The sequence below is a fragment of the Trachinotus anak genome, unplaced genomic scaffold, assembly GCF_046630095.1.
Source record: "Trachinotus anak isolate AG129_WGS33_773 ecotype Australia unplaced genomic scaffold, CSIRO_AGI_Tana_v1 ptg000002l, whole genome shotgun sequence".
Taxonomy (NCBI): domain Eukaryota; kingdom Metazoa; phylum Chordata; class Actinopteri; order Carangiformes; family Carangidae; genus Trachinotus; species Trachinotus anak.
Window position 1 is genome coordinate 10,594,152 of NW_027273853.1, and position 20,621 is coordinate 10,614,772.

General features: G+C 38.8%; 3 protein-coding genes across 3 annotated transcripts; all 3 read right to left on the reverse strand.

Moving 5' to 3' along the window:
• Positions 1 to 183: 183 nt before the first annotated feature.
• LOC139631559 (AT-rich interactive domain-containing protein 3A-like) lies at positions 184 to 12,926 on the reverse strand. Its single transcript, XM_071495818.1, has 9 exons — positions 12,677 to 12,926; positions 11,401 to 12,018; positions 6,008 to 6,082; positions 5,823 to 5,895; positions 4,140 to 4,323; positions 3,397 to 3,647; positions 2,660 to 2,929; positions 2,480 to 2,569; positions 184 to 1,586 (listed from the first exon to the last, which is right to left on the reverse strand). The coding sequence occupies exons 1-9, from the start codon at positions 12,701 to 12,703 to the stop codon at positions 1,447 to 1,449; spliced, it is 1,728 nt and encodes a 575-aa protein (XP_071351919.1). The 5' UTR covers positions 12,704 to 12,926; the 3' UTR covers positions 184 to 1,446.
• Positions 12,927 to 14,534: 1,608 nt separating this feature from the next.
• On the reverse strand, positions 14,535 to 17,721 carry cox5aa (cytochrome c oxidase subunit 5Aa). The gene is made up of 5 exons (XM_071495832.1): positions 17,561 to 17,721; positions 16,598 to 16,714; positions 15,007 to 15,128; positions 14,771 to 14,888; positions 14,535 to 14,681 (listed from the first exon to the last, which is right to left on the reverse strand). The coding sequence occupies exons 1-4, from the start codon at positions 17,631 to 17,633 to the stop codon at positions 14,775 to 14,777; spliced, it is 426 nt and encodes a 141-aa protein (XP_071351933.1). The 5' UTR covers positions 17,634 to 17,721; the 3' UTR covers positions 14,535 to 14,681; positions 14,771 to 14,774.
• A 1,238-nt stretch (positions 17,722 to 18,959) lies between these two features.
• Positions 18,960 to 20,384, reverse strand: LOC139627110 (ribonuclease P protein subunit p25-like protein). The gene has a single exon (XM_071487783.1). The coding sequence runs from the start codon at positions 20,211 to 20,213 to the stop codon at positions 19,533 to 19,535; it is 681 nt and encodes a 226-aa protein (XP_071343884.1). The 5' UTR covers positions 20,214 to 20,384; the 3' UTR covers positions 18,960 to 19,532.
• Positions 20,385 to 20,621: the final 237 nt, after the last annotated feature.

The following is a 20,621-nucleotide window of genomic DNA, read 5'->3' on the forward strand; positions in this document are numbered from 1 at the left end:
TATCAGTAATTTTTTCAAGACAAAAAACAACTATAAAAAGACACAAAATTATAAACCAAATGAATCACTATTGTACCCATGCCACATGGAGAAAATGCAGCAGTTTCAATAATAATATTTGATCATTAAGATCTTTTGACATATCTCCATAAATGTAAAAGCTCACAAAGAACAGAGTCTATCTGCAGCACACAATTGCTTTATTCCTCATGGTCACATGTCCAAGAAATATGTTAATCAAAGACCAAAAGAGATTAGCATCAGCCTTGATTTTTACAGTTGTCAAGTTCAGTGACATTTGTTTGCAATGATATGTCCACTTGATTGTCCACATACAGTATATTTCAGCAGATGGCTAAATCAACACATGCTGCATTAAATATTGCATATTTCTCTAGAAGAGTGAGGTAGCACTGTTTCAGTGTTCACTTGTCAAAAACTTGAGGTCATTAACGATACATTCTCTGTGTTTATACAAATACAAAACAGCAATATTTTATGAGATAGAGTCTAACAGTGATGAGTCCAGAGGACATTCCCAAGAAACTAACCAACATGAGAATTCAAATGAGGTAAATGTTGTATCACTTCACTCTTGCATATAGTCCCCCACAGAAGTCTTGTCTCTCAAATTTTGCCCCTAGATTCACAAATGATAAGAAATAAATGTTTTGCACTTTTCAAGCTGTGCCAAATGATTAAATAAAACATTTTAAGAAGAAAAGAATTTAACAAAAAACAGTACAAAACATAAAAAAAAAAAAATCCAACAAATCTACAGCTAATTTCTTTTAAATTCCATTTGATTCTTTAAGAGACAAGTTCTGGAAACTGATGGTGCACATAATCCCTGAAAGCTGCTATGAAAAGTATAAACTAAAGTTTCACACAAATTAAACCAAATTTTTACCAGCAGTGATAAAAAAATGGCTTCAGCACATCCATTACAGACAGGAGCTATGACACTGAGCTACGGCTTTTTGGTCTTCATTAGCTGCATTTTTGCAACCGCACTGTTGTACTGACAACTATGGAAAAAAGGCAGCTACAGACCTGTTTGATAATTAACTATAAATGTAGTTGATGCCCCCAAAAAAACTTGGCATTGGTTCTCACTGTGCACTTTTCTGCTCTAAAGACACTTCTGAACAAACTATAAAGCCCTTCCCACATAAATGGGACTACATTTTTAAAAAAAGTGTCTGCCAGGCACTAAGGTAAACTGTGATCCACGTCTACATGATAGTCAGTTTGGAAGCCTTTGAGGTAAAACATTGATGAATTATGTAAAGCACAAAAGCATATCACACTCTCAAACTAATGGAAAGACCTAATGGCTTCATGTGCTGCAGCTGATTTTCCCTAGAGTTCATATAGTTCTTATCTGACAAGAGAGGAATACTGTGTAATTCTTTTGCTCAGAACAGATTTAAAAGCCAGTAAGCCTTAATTTGATCCCTTTGAGGAGGTGGAAGATGAAGATGAGGGACTGTGCGAGGAGGAGAGGGCACTGAAACCACTTGTTCCTGCCAGGGTTACAGCCTGTGAAGCCACGGGAGCAGCTGACTTCTGGGCAAACAATGTTCCTACATTGCAAAAATCACAGAAAGGATTAGAATATGATTGGACTGTTATATTTACACAAATTACACATTTCAAGGTAAGGTTTAGTGTGGACCTTTTTGTTCCATCTCTCCATATAGTTCTCAGTCTACAGAGGAACTGGATTTTCCTAATTATAATGCTACAACAGAGAAAAAACAAGTACAAAAAACAGAACAAAAAAAAACTACAGTAGTATTGGTATTGCATTGATACCGTCCTCATGTCTGCGTTACATATAACGCTAAAGCGAGCAGGCAATTAGCTAAGCTTAACAGAAAGGCTGTAAACAAGGTAAGGTTTGACACTTCCGTCTCTGTATCCATTACACAAACAAGATATAGTGTGTTAAGTAGTGAGCTTGAGAGGTGCTGGTAGCCAGATTGTTTTTTTCCTTTAGACAGAGCCAGCATAGATGTTTCCCTGTTTCCAAACTTTAGGTTAGGCTAAGCTAACCACTTGCTGACTCTGGCACAATACTTCATGCAAAGATATGAAACCGATTTCCATTATTTCATCTAACCCCTGGTAATAAAGAAAATAAGCGCATTTCCCAAAGTTTTTAACTTTTCTTTTAAGTAGTAGAAGAGTTTAGTTGTGATGATGATGATACAAATTGTGATGTTGTAAAAGTGCAATCTCATATATGAGTGTGCATCGTTTTTGCAATACACAGTACAATAAAACTGACAAAAAAGATCATAAAATGTGTAAGTAAATGATGATTAATTTCAAAAACTAAAAGAACAAATACAATTATTTTTTATGCTTTCTTTTTTTAAAAGACAAAACACACACACACACACACACACACACACACACACACACACACACGGGAAGGCAAATCCATGTTTCCCTTTAATATTGAATGACTTACCTGAGTAAATAGTACCATTGACTTCCACAGATACACTGATACTGGCTGCTCCATTGGTGGAGATACTCAGAGACAAATCCTGTTTGCTCTCTGTGGGAGAAAAACAAAAAACTCAGATTAATGGACTTTCCTGTGATCGTGTTTAGTAATGATAAGGTCTGTAAAGTCAAGGCAACTCACCACGTGCGCTGTTAAGCTTGAGGTTCACTGGGTTGAAATGAGAGGCCATGGCCAGAAGGTTTTGTTGGAGGGCCTGCTGCATGAGGCGCTGCTGCTCCTCGGCCAGCTGCATCATTTTCTTCTCTGGAGTGTCAGCCGGAGCTCCTCCTGCTCCTCGCTCCAGTCTCTCTCTGAGATGCTCTAATGTGGCAGCTTGTGCCAGCTGCTGCTGCTGCCCCAGTGCCAGAGCCATGGGCAGCCGGTTGGGTATTACAGGACTGGGGGTCTCATCTGATTGGGGAAAAAAAAAGAAAAGAAAATAATTTAAATGTCATGGCAGTTTCCCTTTAGATAAAAATAGTAGCAGTTCATCATGCATCTGAAAAATAATCCTACCTATGTACCCCGAATTAATAATGAAACAAATTTCATTAATAATGTGCTAAATGTGTGGGGAGAACTGGAGTTCAATTATCCTACACCCCCCTGTTTTACCCCAAGGCAGCCACAGTAATGGAGGCAGGGTAACACTGTATTTATGACTCAATACAATGAGGAAGTACTTCACTAGTAAAATAGTTAAAACAGCTGCTGCTTTCAGAGTCTACTAAGTGTCCCCTAATGTCATGGTATAAAACAATATGGAATCTGAGGTGGTTGTACAGGTGATCTAAGCACCACCAGGTTTTCTTTAAAACAACAATAGGAAGAATTTTCAAATCAGGGATAGCAGCATTCACTCCCAAGTAATGTCATACCTATGTTTCTCTTAAGATTTGGACTAGCGGAAGTATTCATGCCATTGTGTGTGATTGGGGCAGTTTGCATCGTGGGAGAAGAGAGGATGGCGTGTGGAGCAGAGCTCGGGGAGGGAGAAAAGCGGTACAGGCTGTTGGTGTAGCTGGGTCGTCGACCCTCTCGGCGGTTACTGTCGATGGCAGCCTGCAGCTCACCAGGAGAACTTAGCCCCTTCTTCTCACACTCAAACGGGTACAGGTACTTCATATACCTAACAAGGAAATGAGAAATTTTTTTATCTTTGAAGAACAATAAATAAAATATGCCTGCTGTGGTACCAAGCATGCAGGTTTGAAACCCAACAAAAAGGGTAAAATTTGACATTTCCAAATTACTATCACATGTAGACCTGCACACATCTAATGAAAACAATTCCAAACTAATGCAAAAGAATGAGCAAATCTGGTGGGTTTAATTTGTATAAGTGAATAAATGTGTATAAATGATTACTAGTGATTGGTGAGTGGTCAATTATTTTTAAGATACATCAGTTGAAAATGTGAGGTCAAATGTAAAGAAATAATACAGGATTTTACTACCATTCAAAAACAATTTTTCTTTTTTCATCTTGACAAGCTATTAGATGACCAGACAGTTGTTCTATTATCAGTGACTCCACTTCATATTGAAGCTCCTTTTATTCCTCTAATTATCTGTCAAAGCTACAACATCGTGAGCTTTTCTGTTTCTGAGAAACACCTACTGGGTGCGGAGGGTGAAAGCTGCACTGGTGATCGATGTGGGGAGGTTGAGACCTTTGGTGATTTCCCTCCAGATCTTCTTGTTGATAACCTCCACCAGGCCTCCTTTCTCTGTCACGAGCTTATAAAGCCTGTACAGGTCCAGCACCTGCTTTGCCATGATGGGTATGCGGTTCACAGGAGTTCCTGAATAAAGGGGAGAATGCAGACAATGAAATGTAGTGATGTTCTTTGATTTGCACTCCTGTGAGTGGTCTTGTACAGGCACAAGGAGCAAGAGGACAACATATTCTGATCTTCTCACCTGAGGGCTTGAGGTTAATGCTAGGTAATATGGCTTAGCAAGTCCAATCTGCGTGAGTAGACTGGACTAATGAAGCTTATTTCAGATGGATGGGGGTGGGGATAATTCCACAACAGCAGATTTGTTGCTGCATTTATTGGATTGCAGGGTGGGGGGTGATTTTAGAGCCAGCAGTGTCTGTCAATCACAAGGATGACAGCTAACCCATTCAATCCCGATTAAGAGAAAAGCCAATTAATGAAGGAGGCTAAAAAGCAGTTGTAAAAATAAGATTACTTTGCTCTTAAGAAAACACTCGCCACAAACACACATTTGGCCAAGGCCATGACCCTTGTCATTGTGTAAAGATTGCGGACAGTGTCTTGCTGCATCTACTTTTGTTTGACTGGGATCTGTTTACATGTTGGAAAATGCTGAACCAAGCTGGAAATGTTTCTTTAGCAAACTCAGTGGTAATAAACAATTACAGGATAAAAGCTATATATATATATTCTAATAAAAGCAAATAAATAGCATTTTTATTGTTAAATGTAGTTTGTGTTGGAAAATGTCACATTTAAGTGTTTTTATCAAATTCAGACGTCAACTAGTTCATTTCCAAATCTGAGTGTAATGTCGCTTATAGCAGCTTTAAATGTCATTAAAAAATAGTAATGATGGGTTGTACTAATTTTATAGTAATTTTGCCAAAGCACCTCAATTAAATAAATACTTTCCACAGATTATAATTGTATGTTTTGTTTGCTTGATGTGACAAGTACAACCTGCAGGGCCGTAAGTTTGCTTACATGTCATTTGGGACCAAAAAAAACATTTTACAATGATAATACATCATCTAACATAATGTACATGTCTATAGCTAATTTATGAAGTCACTTTTAATCTATATAATCTGACATTTTAACATCTTAATTTTTACATTTTAAGCAACCACATTTATTTTGTTAATATTATAATCAAATTTCTAACCATGTGTTTAAATGGTTTATTGCAATTCAAGTACAGTTCAGAATTCCGTTGCATAGTAAACTTTGATCGACTTATAAGATGGTAACAATAAACTTCCAATGCATTTCCAAATGGTATTTATCACATATCATATTTTATTAGATTTTCATGTAAAATTAATTTCATTCTAAACAGAAAAAAAGTCAATTAACCCTAAAGGCAACCTCTGTTCACCTGATCCAAAAGATCAGTAAACTCTGACAAGCAGCTTATGACTGAGGGTTTAGTGCCAACGTGCCATGTTCACTTGCAGTTGAACTTGAATAACCGACAATACAAATCCCCGCTGCTAAAGATGTGACATCACTTAGAGAAGAGGTAGGTTACAAAGAAAAACAGAATGAGGATGTATGAAATCAGTCAGGAGTCTTACCTCGTTTCTGCATAAAGACAAAGAGTTCATCAAGAAACTCCTTCCGTTGTGGGTCATTATCCAGTTCATAAAGCTGTAAATTAAAAAAACAAACATCAGCAACAAGGTAATCAACTTTTATTCTGTGATTATCTCTGGTATTTTCTTGTTTATGTACATCTACCAAATTTACAAAATCTACTGACCTTGGCAAAGTCCCTGGATGGCTCTCCTCTTACTTTTCCTCCGTCATTCTCCTCAGCCCAGATGGCAGTCCCTCTCTGTCAACACACCAACAGAGAGAAACATCAGTCAGCAGTTTGTCTCTGGTTTTTTATTATATTTAATTTAATTAGGACAGTTGGGCAAAAACACTGACAAGTTTATAAATTATTTTATGATTGCTTATTTCAGACCAAAAATAGATGTACGTAGGATAGTGTACTATGGTTGGTGTTACTTTACTACACACTGACCACCAGAGATTCAATGAATAGACACGGGATTATTAAAAATCAAACAAAACACTGGGATGCTGTTCCCTCCATCAGATACCATTTCTATTTAAAGTCTCTCTTTATATCTATCACATTTTCCTCAAGGACTTTGGACTTTGTGCTTCCCGCCTCCTGTGTCCAAACATGCTTTTCTCCCCAGCACTGAAACCTCTATCAGAGTGTCCCGCAGCAAAACTGGGCAGCTGGGCACAGTAAAACAGAGATGAATAAATTTCCCATGCTCATTAGGTAGTTTAATGTAACATATAACATAGTCCTCCATCACCTCCCCCTTAACAGTTAAAGGTTAAAAATTTGAGGGGAGCCGCGTGTGTGCAACTGCGCGGAAAAGCCTGCTGAGAGGTTATTGTTCCACTAACACGCATGAAGAGCCGCATGATAATGCAAGAAAATCAAGCATGATTGGTAGAAAGTCTTAAGAACGGTCTGTCATTACAATTACAATACGTGGATGACGTGTTTTTCTAGCATACATTTTATCTGCATTGAAAACTTACATTACAATTAATTTATTTTTTGGCTACTGTTGACCTAGTTGCCTCTGTTTGTTTTCCTCTTGGATATCTGTCACTGATTTGCTTTCTGTAGGCAAAGGGCATTGCTTACATATTATTCAGTTCATGCTCATGTTTTAGGAAAACATGTTTAATATCAAAACAAGCATGTGGATTTTAGACAACAAAACATGTTTTAGTCTCTGACAGGATCAGATGCTTCAATTATCATGCTTGAGCTTAGTCGAAATAATGGGCGTTTTTTGTATTTCCTGTTTTCCGTCTCACAGATTTCACTAAACATTTGCATTTAAATGCATCATTTTGTAATTTAAACTCATTATCACATTCACTAAATGTTTGGCATGGCAGCCTGATCTGATAACGCTAACATTTCAGTCTAAGCTATACATGGGCTTCCAGTCCAGCTGCAACTCCCGTCCTTTAATGGTCATGACAGAGGAAGCCGAGTGTTGATTGTAACACCAATATGCTGTATGAAAACTCCAAGAGCAACTTTTTTGGTCTGTGGAAACTAAATTAGATGTTGATAGGCTCCTGATGAGTCTGTTTTATAAATCTTTTATTGAGTTGATTTTTTTTTTTTTTTACTATCTGCTGGTTCAATCAATCTAAAACAGGAAAATCACTAACAAAGGTGATTGAGGGCTGTAGCAGTATGACTGCCACTGTACAGAAGAGTCTGTCTCAGTTGTTTGTTACACAAACAGGTGTTAAAGAAAACACAATCCATTCTGCCTGACAGCACCCACCCCCCGTAGCTAGGGTTTCAAACCTTGCCTTCAGGTTCCTGCTTCAAATACTCACTCGCCAAAACCAACAGATACAAACCACCCCTTCATACCCTCAGTCATTTCACTGCTAAACTCCAACAGAAAATGGTAACATAAGCTTGACCACACAACCATGCTTAGGAAATATGTCTTTTAATTGTAGTAGTACTTAAACATGGAGTATTTAATATACTCCAGGTTTTTTACTTTTATTTTCCTAACCTTTTATTATTTAATTGCCCTGTGTGTTTTCAAGTGTCAATCTGGGAACAAATAAAGTTCTACTTGACTTGACTTGACTTGACTTGACTTATGTTTACAGTGAAAACACAATTCAAACAGCACATGCTGGCACACAATAAACAGCTGCATGGCAGTGTGTAGTAGTTGCTAACCTTTGTTCAGTTCATTGGAACCGACTTTAAACTAGATGTTGTTTAAAACTAATAATTGTATCAAAGTGTATATTGTCGTAGTAATCCATTCTAACCTTTTGTCCATTAGTTCTAGCTTACAGCATCTATTTCAACCTTTCATTCACAACTTAACTGTTTATCCATTAGCTTAGCAAATCACTTATCGCTTTTAGCTATTTCAAACACTTACCCATTACATTTAGGTCTTACTTAACTATTTACCATTTAACATCTCAAGCTTAATATTTCAACCACTTATCAGTTACTTTTAGCTAACTGTTTCAACTCTTTATCCACTTCTGCTTTTGCTAACTATTTTAACCATTTATTCATCATTGTTTAGCTATTTCAACCATTTATCTACTTCTAGTTAATTGTTTTAACTATTTATCCGTCACTTTTAGCGAACTGTTTCTCTCTGCTTGCTTGCTAACTTTCACACACTAAATTGCAACACAGGTGTTACAGCTGCATCACTATGAAGATACTTTTTTTTTTTAATTATTATTTGATCTCAGATCTTTCCATGTGCCCCTACCTGCAGAAGCTTGGGTACAAGTACGGCCTGGTCGGGCGTCGCTGTTGTGGGAGACACCTGTATACAACAACTCTTCCTCTGGCAAATTATTTTCTACTCCTCTGTTTCTATTTGTTAAGAGCTGTTGACACATCTAATAGCTTCAACTTATATACAAGAACTTCTACTCCAGCAGCAGCCCAATTGATGTGATGGTAGATAAACGCCCCAGTCCTTTCACCATCAAGTAGGAATAAAACCCTTCCCCCCTTATTGATGAGCAAGTGAGACCTACTGCGGCTCTATCAACAAAGAGCTTTCAGTTAATTGCTCACAGAGCTTTCACACATCCAGCCCTGGGAATCCTGATAGCATTCAGTATGTGGGTCAGGAAAAGGTTTCTTTTGTTTCATTTTTTTGAAAAAAAGACTAGTTTTTATTACGTTTTTAGATGATTTTATATATTTTATAATTATAAAGTTAATTTGTGTAACCACATAAAAGTAGTTCTGTGAAGGTTTATCTGCTCAACCACTCAGGGTTAAACAAATAAATGAAAATAAATTCAAAGTTCATATGAAATCCCATTAAAATACTCAAAACACTAACAGTAACACCAAAACTAACAAGAAACTACCTCTTATAATGAGCTTCATTAAAATCATTCAACTGTTCCAGCAGAGCCACAGTGAAAACCTATCCCTCATCAAATTTCAATGTAACAGCAGGGGGGGACAAATTTTTAATCCAAATCAAATTATTGGGTCTTTAGTCACCCGAATAAGTCAAGATCATTTATCTGGCCCCTTGCTGTGCTGGGAGCTGGGGGTGAAAGCAGACATTGGATCTTTGTTCCCGCCCATGCTACATTTAAGGGTTTTTACAGTGAGGCCACACGCAGGGAGTGAACAATGGCTGTCCAGCATGGTGAGGCTTGTACAGCACATCCACTACGAACTACAGATGTCTGATTGACAAAATGAGTAAAAAAGATAGTGAAATAAGTGGGGAAGTGAGCGGCAATTCAGAGACATCATAACTATTTAAACCAGCCACTATTTAACTTGCAAATGAATCCCAATTCAGACTATTTGTTACAAAGGGAACTTGTTTACATGCTTGTCACCCTAGACAGCTTTGTTGTAAACCACTGAAAAGGAGCCTTTTTTGAAATTCAATCTTAAAAAGATACAAGCATGAATTAACAGTGTGGGTTAAGTACAAGCATATTTAATCTAATCTCTGATTATAGGCTGCTTGCTAAGCTTGCTAAGTTAAATAAAAAGTCTATTTAAGTCTATTAAGTCTATTTCTATTTAAGTGTAACTTTGATGTAATGGTAAACAGGATTAACTGAAATACCAACAGCGTCCACAGATAATCTGACGTCATATGAAGATATGCAAATCAACGCATTCAGGCCACGGCAGAAGCATCACCTGCTATTTGTTCAATTCGGGCTGAAGTAAGATCTGAGCTGCTGAATTAAGATTCAAGTCTCACATCTCATTATTGTGCTCGCCGAAATGTTTTCAGCGCATTTGAGGTTCTGTGCTGCGCTGAGAGGAAAGAAGCACATTCCCACTGCAGCGGCCATATAATGTATTGATTATTTACAGCTAAATTATCTTGCCATTTAGCGTTGCCAAGCGACAGCTAAATTATGCAAAGCTATCCACTGGGCTGCAGCGACGTCAGCAGTGTGTTTTCTGGCCTCATGGGGCTTTTAAAGAGACTAATGACCACCAAACTTTTTGAATGATCATGGATCTTAGATTTCTACAAAAAGAGCCAGTAATTCCACATTTGTTGTTTTTTAAACAAACAATCAGACAATTAAGGTAACAGAAAATACTGAAAAATATTTAATTACTTTCAATAATCAGCAAGAGATGTATAAGCCTTGATAAGAAATACCAAAAGCCCATTCTGCTCCACTGAAACCACTGTAAGTAAACTTTATGGGCAGTTGCTTGCTGGTATGCTGTGAGGCACTAACCCAGCCGTCCCTCTGCCCACAGGCCTCATTAATCATAATGTATTGTATTGAAGTGGGGCCTTTTCAAGGGAAACATACACACACAAGACCAATCAGATCAGCTCCCATAAGGACGAAAAAAATTCCAAGAGGAGACCCTCTGTTTCCTATAAGTAGTTAAACATATCTGCTGGAAAACATGCTCGTAAATACTGGCTTCGGATGTCATGTTAAATACAGTTTTTTTTACATGCTTAAAGGAGACGTGGCTGATGTAAGGGAAAAAAACCCCAGCAATTTCTTAGGCTAGTTTAACCCTTGAAACCAACCATGTCCACAAATACATGCTTGAGGCCATTTCATTAATCCTCTGCTCTCATTTTAACTCATCTCCGTCAGCCCTGAACCAGCTGCTTTGAACAGTTAGGAGTGGACCACAGCCAAGACCAATTAACTCAGGCAGTGTCGAGAACACGTCTTCGAAAGTGTGAGGCATGAGGTGAAGTATGGAAGAAGGTGAGAGCTCTGACCCGATCAGTAATTAAACGCTATCAAGTTTGGGCGTCTTGCCAAAGGGATATGTTCTTTCCTCCACATGCGAGAAAACAGCAGGCAAACCAAGCGGCACTGACTCGGCCTCTCAGCAGGAAGAAGACAACCAATCATAATGAGAGGCAGAACTCAGGCAAACTGATGACAAGAGCCACAGGTGTTCACTTTGTCTGTATAAAGATTAAATGAGGCTCAGGCTGCTTCACTATTTCACTATGATCGAGACAATATATCCAAGAGTGAACTGAGATATTACAGTGGGTTTTATGCATCTGAGGAGGAAATACAATACACCCCTTGATTTTGGTATTCAAATCTAAGATAACTTACTTGTTTAAAGGGCTCATCATAGCCCCAGTCAGTGAAGCCATTGGGTGAAGTGAAGTCGTGTTGACCCGCAGGAGACGGCAGGTCCTCACGCTCCTGTTTTATTGCCGGAGGTGGAGATTCAGGCGCTTGCTTCACAGCAGTGGATTGAGATGTGGAATAAGGAGGGAAGGCGAAGCCAGGAACCTGCTGGAGTCTAGGCTTCTTCGGCTGCTGATGAGGGCCAGTCTCCTCCTCCTCCCCCTCCTCCTCTTCATCGTCATCTTCCTCCACCTCATCGTTCTCCGCCATCTCCTGTTCCCCCTCATCTGTGTCTTCATCTTCTTCACCTGGATCCATTCTGCTGAGACGGCTGCTCAAAGCTTGTTGAGCTTCTTGATAAGTCTGTCCATCTGCTTTACCAAATAACGCAGGGTTTAGTCTGGAGCCAGAGGCTCTGGCGGCAGCAGCAGCATGCTGAGCAAACAGGAGCTGAGCTTGAAGAAGGTGTTTCTCTTGCAGGTTCATCTCCAGTTTGGCTTCTCGTTGTCTCTGCAGCTGCTCCATCACCGCCTCCAGCTTCACCCCAGCAGGACTGGACTGAGGGCACCCAGCTGAGCTGCTCTCCTCAGATAAGACTGACTGTGGACAAAATACACAAATCACCATTGGAGGAATTTCATTGATAAAATGTCCTATATTACATCAGTTTGATGAGGCGTTTTTGTGTTCTGCCGCAGCAAATAATCAACTGCATTCAACAAGTAAAAAAAGGCTAATTTAACTTTTACCTTTACCTTTATTCAACTTTTATTTCAAAAAGTTGAATAAAGGTTATAGGCCATCTATTTACTTTGGATGCAAACAATGATTCAAGTTAAAGTGAGATTGTCTCAGCCTCCAGAAACACATTATTGATGGAACAAAGCTTGAGGACAATTATTAGCACAAAATGCATTGATTTGGTTGAGAATAAATTAGTTGCAGGATACAAATGTTTCTCACCAAGAATTACTGTGTCCTCACTGAAAAAAAAAAAAAAAACTAAGAAAGCGCTTATGAAACAAATCGATTCTTGGGCTTAATAAATAGAAAATCTACTTTATTTCAAAGTGCAGATAAATGCAAACATAAAGCCTGCATCATATGAAAAAAAAAATGTTAAGCTCATCAAAAGCCGCAAGGAAAACTTCATGTTGAAAGTGCAAACGTTGTTAATGATGTCCACACTTCTCGTCATTCGCTTTGTTACTGTAACAAACACGAGTGGGAGCGTTAGCGGGCAGTCGTCGACACTCACCATTTGCGCCTTCGAGTAATCCATCATCGCCTACAGGTCTTATCTAGTTTTTCCTTCCTTCCTCCGGCAGAAACAAATCGCGTCGCATGACCAGTTTCTGCTTCTTTAGACAGAAAATGTTCTTCTGGTCAAATGTGATTTCAAAACCCCTGTAGTGTGGAGGCCGGAGTGATCGAGGCAGGAGGAGGAGGGGTAAATAATGCTCTGCGCTTTTTCCTCCCTGGTCACTGCGCATGGAAACTCAAACATCTTTGATTGTTTTCGGCTGAGTGGCCTACACCCCCAACTTGGATGAATGAAAGGCCCGCCCCATGCGTAGAGCTCGTAAAGTGGGTTTTCTTGCTTACAACTACCCGCCCACTTCACAAAGACACACACACACGCACACACACAGCCGCCCCCCATGCTGAAACCACTGCTATAATAAATATATATCTCAACACCGATTTTAACCTGGCAACTGCCATCTTTCTTTTTTCGTGCGCTGTTAAATGTATTTAATTTCGCACTTAAATGTGCTTGGAAGTTCATTCTGGCTGTGAAGTCATGGTTTATTAGTCATTGTTCTTTTATTTTCTTTGGGACCAGGTTCAAATGATCTGAAAAGAAAGCACACAAGTTTCCTGACTAAATGTGAAAGGCCTGAGGCCGACTGAGGTCAGGTTTCATCTGATCTAATATTTTCAGTGATTTATTTAGTCCCACCACATAAATGTGTAAGCTGTAGCCTGAGCAACTCTGTGTTTTGCGTCAAGTTTATTGTGACTATTTGTTGACCGATAAATCAAACTGAATTTAAATCTTGACACCTTGATGAACATCTAATGTGCTGCTATTTTGAGCAGTCACACTCTACATGTGATAACAGTGCTTGCCTGGGAATCAGTGATTACAGTTCCTCCCACCCCTCTATAAACAGCCCAAGGCAGATGCTGTTGACATGAGCTTACTGTTTACAAGATAAAAGCAAAAATCTGCAGGACTTAGCTTTCATTAAACTGAAGATGAGAGAGCTTAAGCCAAAACAGTACTTACATTAAGTCTAAGAGCCACAAGGAGCAGTCATAGATTTGAACTGCTTTACTTTAAAACAAGAAATTTTAGCTTTGCAGGAGGTTCATGTTGGTTGGGTCCCCAACACAATAATGATCAGCTCCATCTTACTGTCCTTAGCATGACAGTAAAGTATTTCATTTTGAACCTTTGTCATTCCTCTCAAATATATGAACTTTGAAAATCTGTTCCTCTCATATATACATAGACCCTTGCACCTGCACTGCACTAAAGTTTCAATGAATAACTGAAGATACTGGCCAAGGATGCATGAAAAAAAGATAACTTACATACATTTCATTGATAAAACAAATCTAATATTTTCTAATTATTATGAAATTATTTACTTATATGTACAGTGTAGGTTTGTTGGCTTTGCCCTTCGATATCTTTAAGATAAGCAGGTAGATACAAGTCCTATCAAGTTAACACAAACCATAAGAAGCATTTCCTGTTCTACTGTTTGAAAATTGTATAAATGGATGCTTCTGCAATATTCCTGCTATGTGTGGATAATAACATTGCACCATTTTCCATTTGAACAACTTTATTCAATCAGCATGTAAATTTTCCCTGAAATGAAAACAGATGCAGTATGGACTGAGTACAGTAAAATGATTTTTACATTCACGTGAAAACGCTGCTCCCTGGTGGCAAAATGTGACTCACAAGAATGTCTAGACTCGCTCGGACAACATGCACTGTAAAGTGATGCTCTGCTCTCTATTAAAGCAACTTATGACTAAGTATTGCTTCAATATGTACTCAACTATTTCTAATATCCAAAAATACTTTTGACACTCAATAAAGATACATTTTCCTTTATTAAGTTCATCAATATTTTACAAGCAAAAGAACCTAATAAAGGCCAAATTAAATATCACACATATTATATGAGGCAAACATTTAAGTACAAGGGTTCTGTGTCCTGGGGATATCCACCATCAGACATCTGAAAAAACAAACAAACAAAAATTCCTGTTAGACTGAAACATGACAGGGAAAAAAACACAGGCCTATTGAGAAACTTGTGATACCCACTCATTCACAATTTGTCAATCCCAAGCTCTTCAGGTGTGGAGATGCCGAGCTCATCTAAAACTGGCCGCAGCTCCTGGATCAGGTATGGATAGATCTCTTTATGAGGTCCGGCTTTGTGCTGAGGAAATAACCAATGGTGAAACTCATTTAATCATTAACTTATGACCACCAACCGCAAAGATTGTGGTTGGCAATATTCCCTGAATTACCACCCAGCTCAGAAGCTTTCACCTCACCTTCACAGCTTCCAAAATTCGGATAGCGCTGGCCAGGTCGTCTAACCGCCGACAGGCTCTCAGTGCTGCCTCCAGAATCTTTGGCTCAGGTACTAGATCATAACCAACCAATGTGTTCATCCCTGAAAGAAGAAATTAACACTTTTTAATTGGAGAACAGAGACAGAAATCAGCACTTTTACTACAACACCACATTCCTTTGATTTTTCTGTTGTTTAGGATAAGGCTGATGATATTCTATATTTTTCCTATGTGAATAAAATCCATGAAATGACAAAAAAACCAATGAGGAAAAAAAATCACACTAAAAAGTATTTTCTGTGTAGTCAAAGTCTTACATACTGTCTCTTATGCCTCTGAACCACAGATCTGAGATGAGCCACACAGTTACTGAGTGATATTGCCCCCTACATTACGATGAACATGGGAAGTGTAGTTTATTTTAAGTTGATCTCACACACACCGTCCTAGAGCTAAAAATACTCAGCAGCGTATCAAATTTGTATTAATCCACAGCTGTAAATAGTCCCCAGTAATTTCAAAATGTATTAATGTTTGCTAAAAACTACTTCACCTTGTTGTTTTAGGAGGCTAATTTGCCTGTTTTAACATTGAAACTTCATATTTGTGACATGCTGTTAAAAGATTTGCGTCATCAGCAGGAGTCAGTGGGCCTGAGGCTAATAGTCACAGACAAGTAAAGAAGACAAAGTACTGACAGATATGACGCTAATGAATGGTTGTTTTGGTCATTTCATGAGATTTGCTGGCAAAATAGAAACAAAATAGAAAATAATCTTTTAATGTGGTCTCAACAGACAAAACTTTTTTTTGTTAAAATCGTAAACAACCACATTTGCAACATTACTCTGAAAAACAACTTTCTGCTTGAATTGTAATATAAGATTCAACCACAAGGACTGCCTACTATTTCTGGTTTCTGGCCTTATTTTTCACCAGATAAAGAGCCTTTTTTTGCAGGAGAGATCCATGTTGGCACAAAGACCACTTTGTGCCAACAGCATTTTTTCACACTGCGGTTTTCTGTCTGAGCGCAGCCTTGATCAATCAGAATGGTGCAAACCTATGAATTTTTCTGTCTAAACTATGAATCATAATTTTATCAATTTTATTCAGGCAAATTTCTTGCATGGCTACTTGTCTAACATTTAACATAGCATCTCTCTTAAGTACTAATTTAAAGGAAATTTTCCATATTTGTTAAATTCAGACTTTTTAATGTTTACCCTGTTTGGATTTCAATAATCTTACTTCAATACAGTGCATTTTAGTGATATCTACTAAAGACAAAGTATTTCATTACAGTAATGCACTAATCATGTAAATCCAGTGTTGTCGAAAACATGGAGGTCTGAGCTCGGAACAAATCTCTCCGGCTAAACAACTCTGTTGACTTAAGGTTAATACTGTTGTATTTACCTTTGAAAACAACTTTGTTATTCTCAGGTCTGCAAAAACTGTGGCAGACTATGTACTCAGTCTCTGTTTTAAATTTCTCAGAGCTTTTTTTTTTTTTTTTTTTTTAATTTCTCTTTTATGAATCAGTGACACAGTTTTTCCATAAACGTACCTTTTCTCAGCTCCCATGCGTCAATGTCTGGCTTGTTGAAATATGTGACCCAGCGGGCATCAAACTCTTCATCTGTCTCTTGCTTCCCATGTGAGTAACACCTTGAGGCCAGAACAGCTGCACAACAAACATAATTTTGAGACAAGCAATCTGTTAGCAATGAAATAAAGCAGTGGCATCTAGTGTCAGGTGGTGCAGAAGGGCAAACAAAGTGCAGTCAAGGATATCTACACTGGGTGATGTGGGAAAACAACAAATGCTGTCTGGAAATGTAACGCAGCTGGATTTGAGCCAAGGTCCTGATATGACTGCACCTACCAGGATGAACACACACTGAGAGGGGATTTCTATTTGTACTATGGTGCTTAAAATATATTCAAAAAGATGTGGGAATTCATTGTAACTGTCCTAAATCCACATGTTTAATTTAACTTTCCTTATAGGTAAAGCTTGAGCAGCAGAGTTTTAACTAAAATATCACAACATCAGTGGTGAAGTGTGTTTCCTGATTGTTACTGTGTGCACCAAACGGTGGCTTGATGCCAGCAACACTAACTCGGCGACTAACCAGCGGGTTGAACAAAGCCATAGACAACTAACCTAGTTAGCATGATAGCAACTAGCATCGGCATCGCAACCACAAGGCCCGAGACTGAGCTTTCAAACCGGGTCACGGCAAGGACAAGCAGACCACCGAGCTGAACACCAGGGAAATTTCAGAGCAGCACACAGTCAGATGATGTAGGTAGACGAAAGTCTTCATAATTTGACTGAAACATTAATACATTAAGAGTACGGCGTGTAGTTTTAAGTTATAGTTGCACCGGCTAAGCTAACATCAGCAAGTTCACCGCTATGTGCCGACAGCCATGCTTGATTTCCGCTAGGACTTCACCCTGACTGTCTCACAAGCTGCCAAATTACAAAATAACATTCAGAGGTAATAGCAGAATGAGCAGATACCTTGGCACCCTGGCTGCGTACGGGTTAGACTCCGGACACCGGAGACAGACAGTCGGACGGCGGCTCTGAACATGTTGCGGGACTGCCAGCTACGTGTACCGGTGAGGTTTGGCAGGAGGAAGCTAACGCTAACTAGCTTAGCCCGTCACGTACGCGAAACCCTGCTGCGCATGTGCGAGCTGCAGCTCATTGATAGTTTTTCTGCATTGTTCACCTGCTGGTTCTGACTTTGACCTAGAACTAGAAATAAGCATAGAGTGCCATACATTTTTATATACAATAAGCTATTGCCCAAACTTTTCAGGCATTAAAAGTAAAGATTTTTAAAATACTGCCATGAATGGATATTATTTTTTAATAAAAATAAATGAGGGCCAGACCATCTGTTGCAGGACTCCTTGTTCTTCATGTCTCCGAAGATAGTTGTGTCTGACTCTGGCTGTACATTTGGGGATGTTGTCATGCCGCAGAATGAATTCGGGACCAAGCAGACACCTCCCTGATAGTACTGTGTGATGGATAAAAATCTAAACACCTAATGTACCTAAAACCTTTGTACAGTACTGCGAACTCAGTTGGCAGTTTATTGGGTACACCTAATCAAAAGGAATGCAGCCTAAATCAAAAGTCCTTCACCAAATTCTACCATCATAAAGATTATAATTATTTTTTGTTGAAATTTAGACTTCACTGTGTGTGGTGCTGTTTAACTGTATTACATTAAACAGAAGGGTATTTCTGATATTTAGCCTACCCTCATTGATATGAATGGGGTGGACCTAATAAACTAGCAAATGAGGGTATATCTGTCTTCATTTTAAGATAATTTACCCCTTATAGAAAATGGATCAGCATGTGCATACATACATTATTAGTCTCACAGAAAAGTTAAGTAAACATGGGATATATATTCTAGATATTATATTTTAGAGGGATGCAGAAAAAAACAAACTCTAAGCAGAACAAAAAAAAATTTGCTATAAAACGCCATGTCAAAATGGCATAAAACACAGTTGATGCCATTGTGACATTACTTTCAATTACCCTGTGTAATAAAAGAGCTCACTTTCTCTTGCCTCTGACCCCACTGATAAGTACCACACACGCTAGTTTCTGAAGCAATGTCAGGGTTTTTAAAGTAATTATTATTATATTATGTCAGGATGAGAATGAAAGTTCAACAGTCCCAATGCTTATGGTGTTTAATACTCTGCTTTCACTGTAACACTGAGCACTAACTGACTAAATTGACTACTGACAGTTTTGGGATACAGGTGGTAATGTACATGTATAAATAAATTTGTCTCTGTAAATATCCAGGTTAAGAGCTTTGACTGACTTCTATTCTGTAGTGCATTTGTATTTTTATTCAAATAAGAGATGCATACTTTCCAAGAAAGACTAAAACATAGGCGGGAATAAATTTCCAAGCAAGTTTATTTCTTCAAATGATGACATATCCATAAAGTATATGAAAGTCAACCATTCATGAAAACATTCTTTTCTTATGATACATTATTATGTGGATGAATTCCCTCCAAAAGTAGAAAATATAATAAAGCCTATTGATGCTGTGTTTATTTTTATGGCTTTGTTGACATTGATCAGATATTTCTAATATTTAACTACAAATATAACTTGCTGCAAATAGTAATTTAATCACATATGTTACTTTTCATAACAAAATTTACAAAGTGTTGTAAAACATGCACATGTATTGCTACAAATCATTCAGAGTATTGTGACCTTTGTAAATTCTCAGTGAAGCTGCAAACTGGTGTAACATTGTGGATTATGAATTGAGAGAATATCTTTGTTTTTTGCCATTGTAGACAGGGTAACTTATATAAACATCAAAATATACAAGTTTAAATTTAAAGTGTTTCTTATATTTATACTGCTAAAAACACATGATAAAATAACCCTCTGAACAAGTCCATATGTTGTTTTTCTGATATTTCACGATATACAGTCAGACTTTGGATGTTACAGGGGAACATACACTCCAGTCGTCCAGACAGAGTCTCTTAGCTGTGTGCTGTGAGGAGGGACTGTGCGCCGGCCGGAGCAGAGCTCTACGTCTGTCTGTGTCCTCTGTGGGAACACTGGGGGATTGTGGAGGTTGGTATCCAGGCTCCTGGGGATCCAGAGGGTCTTTGGAGAGAAGGATACAGATGGCAGGGACTGTCCTCTGAATGGCTGTACCTGGTCCTCCCTGTTGTGGGCTCTCCCAAACCTCATTCACTGTCTTGTAGTAGAGTTTGGACATCTGGTGCAGCCCTCCCACTTTACGTTTCAGGATCTCCACACAGGTGATGGTCTTGGTGACTCCCCTACCTGAGCCAGTGAAGACCACCTGTCTCAGTGACGTCCCACTGACGTCTCTTCCCTCCTCTTCCATGCGAGCTGTTACAAACCGCAGTAAATTACGAATCTTGCTTCCCTCTCTCACTCGCATGTGCAGAATGTCTGCAGCCAGGCCAGGAATGGGACAGGGATCGCTGTCCTCTGTGCGGCTGATTCTCCTGAAGTTGCTCTGGCCAAGTTTTGTAGACAACGATGAAGATGGGACAGGGTTGAAAGAAGAGTGTGGTTCCATTGCAGTGATGCATGCAGCATTTGAACTCCTCATATGACCTCTGGGTTCAGTCATTGCCTAGAAAGCAACAAAATCACAGTGCAGGACGTTGTTTCTGAGTCTTCAGCCTTGGAATATTTGCATTATTATTGCATTTGCATTATCTTGATCTTCTCTCTGTCTTCTGTCCATGCTGCATTTCCATTTTGTCTCCGGAGCTCTGAGATGACAGCCAGCAGAATGAAGAGGCCATTTCTTCCTCTAATCCCATTGATGTGAAGGAAAAGATGTCCTTGCTCTATTCAGCACTGAGGACAGCTGATGCCAACAAACACATATGAGGCTCAGAGAGAGACATGTAGAGTGGGACATAGTGCTCTTAAAGGCACATGCAACATTTAATAATGTCTGTCAACATTGTTTGGTTTTGGAGGGAAGCTTAAGGGCTCAGAGATTTGATTTGCTCGTATGGTTGCTTGATTT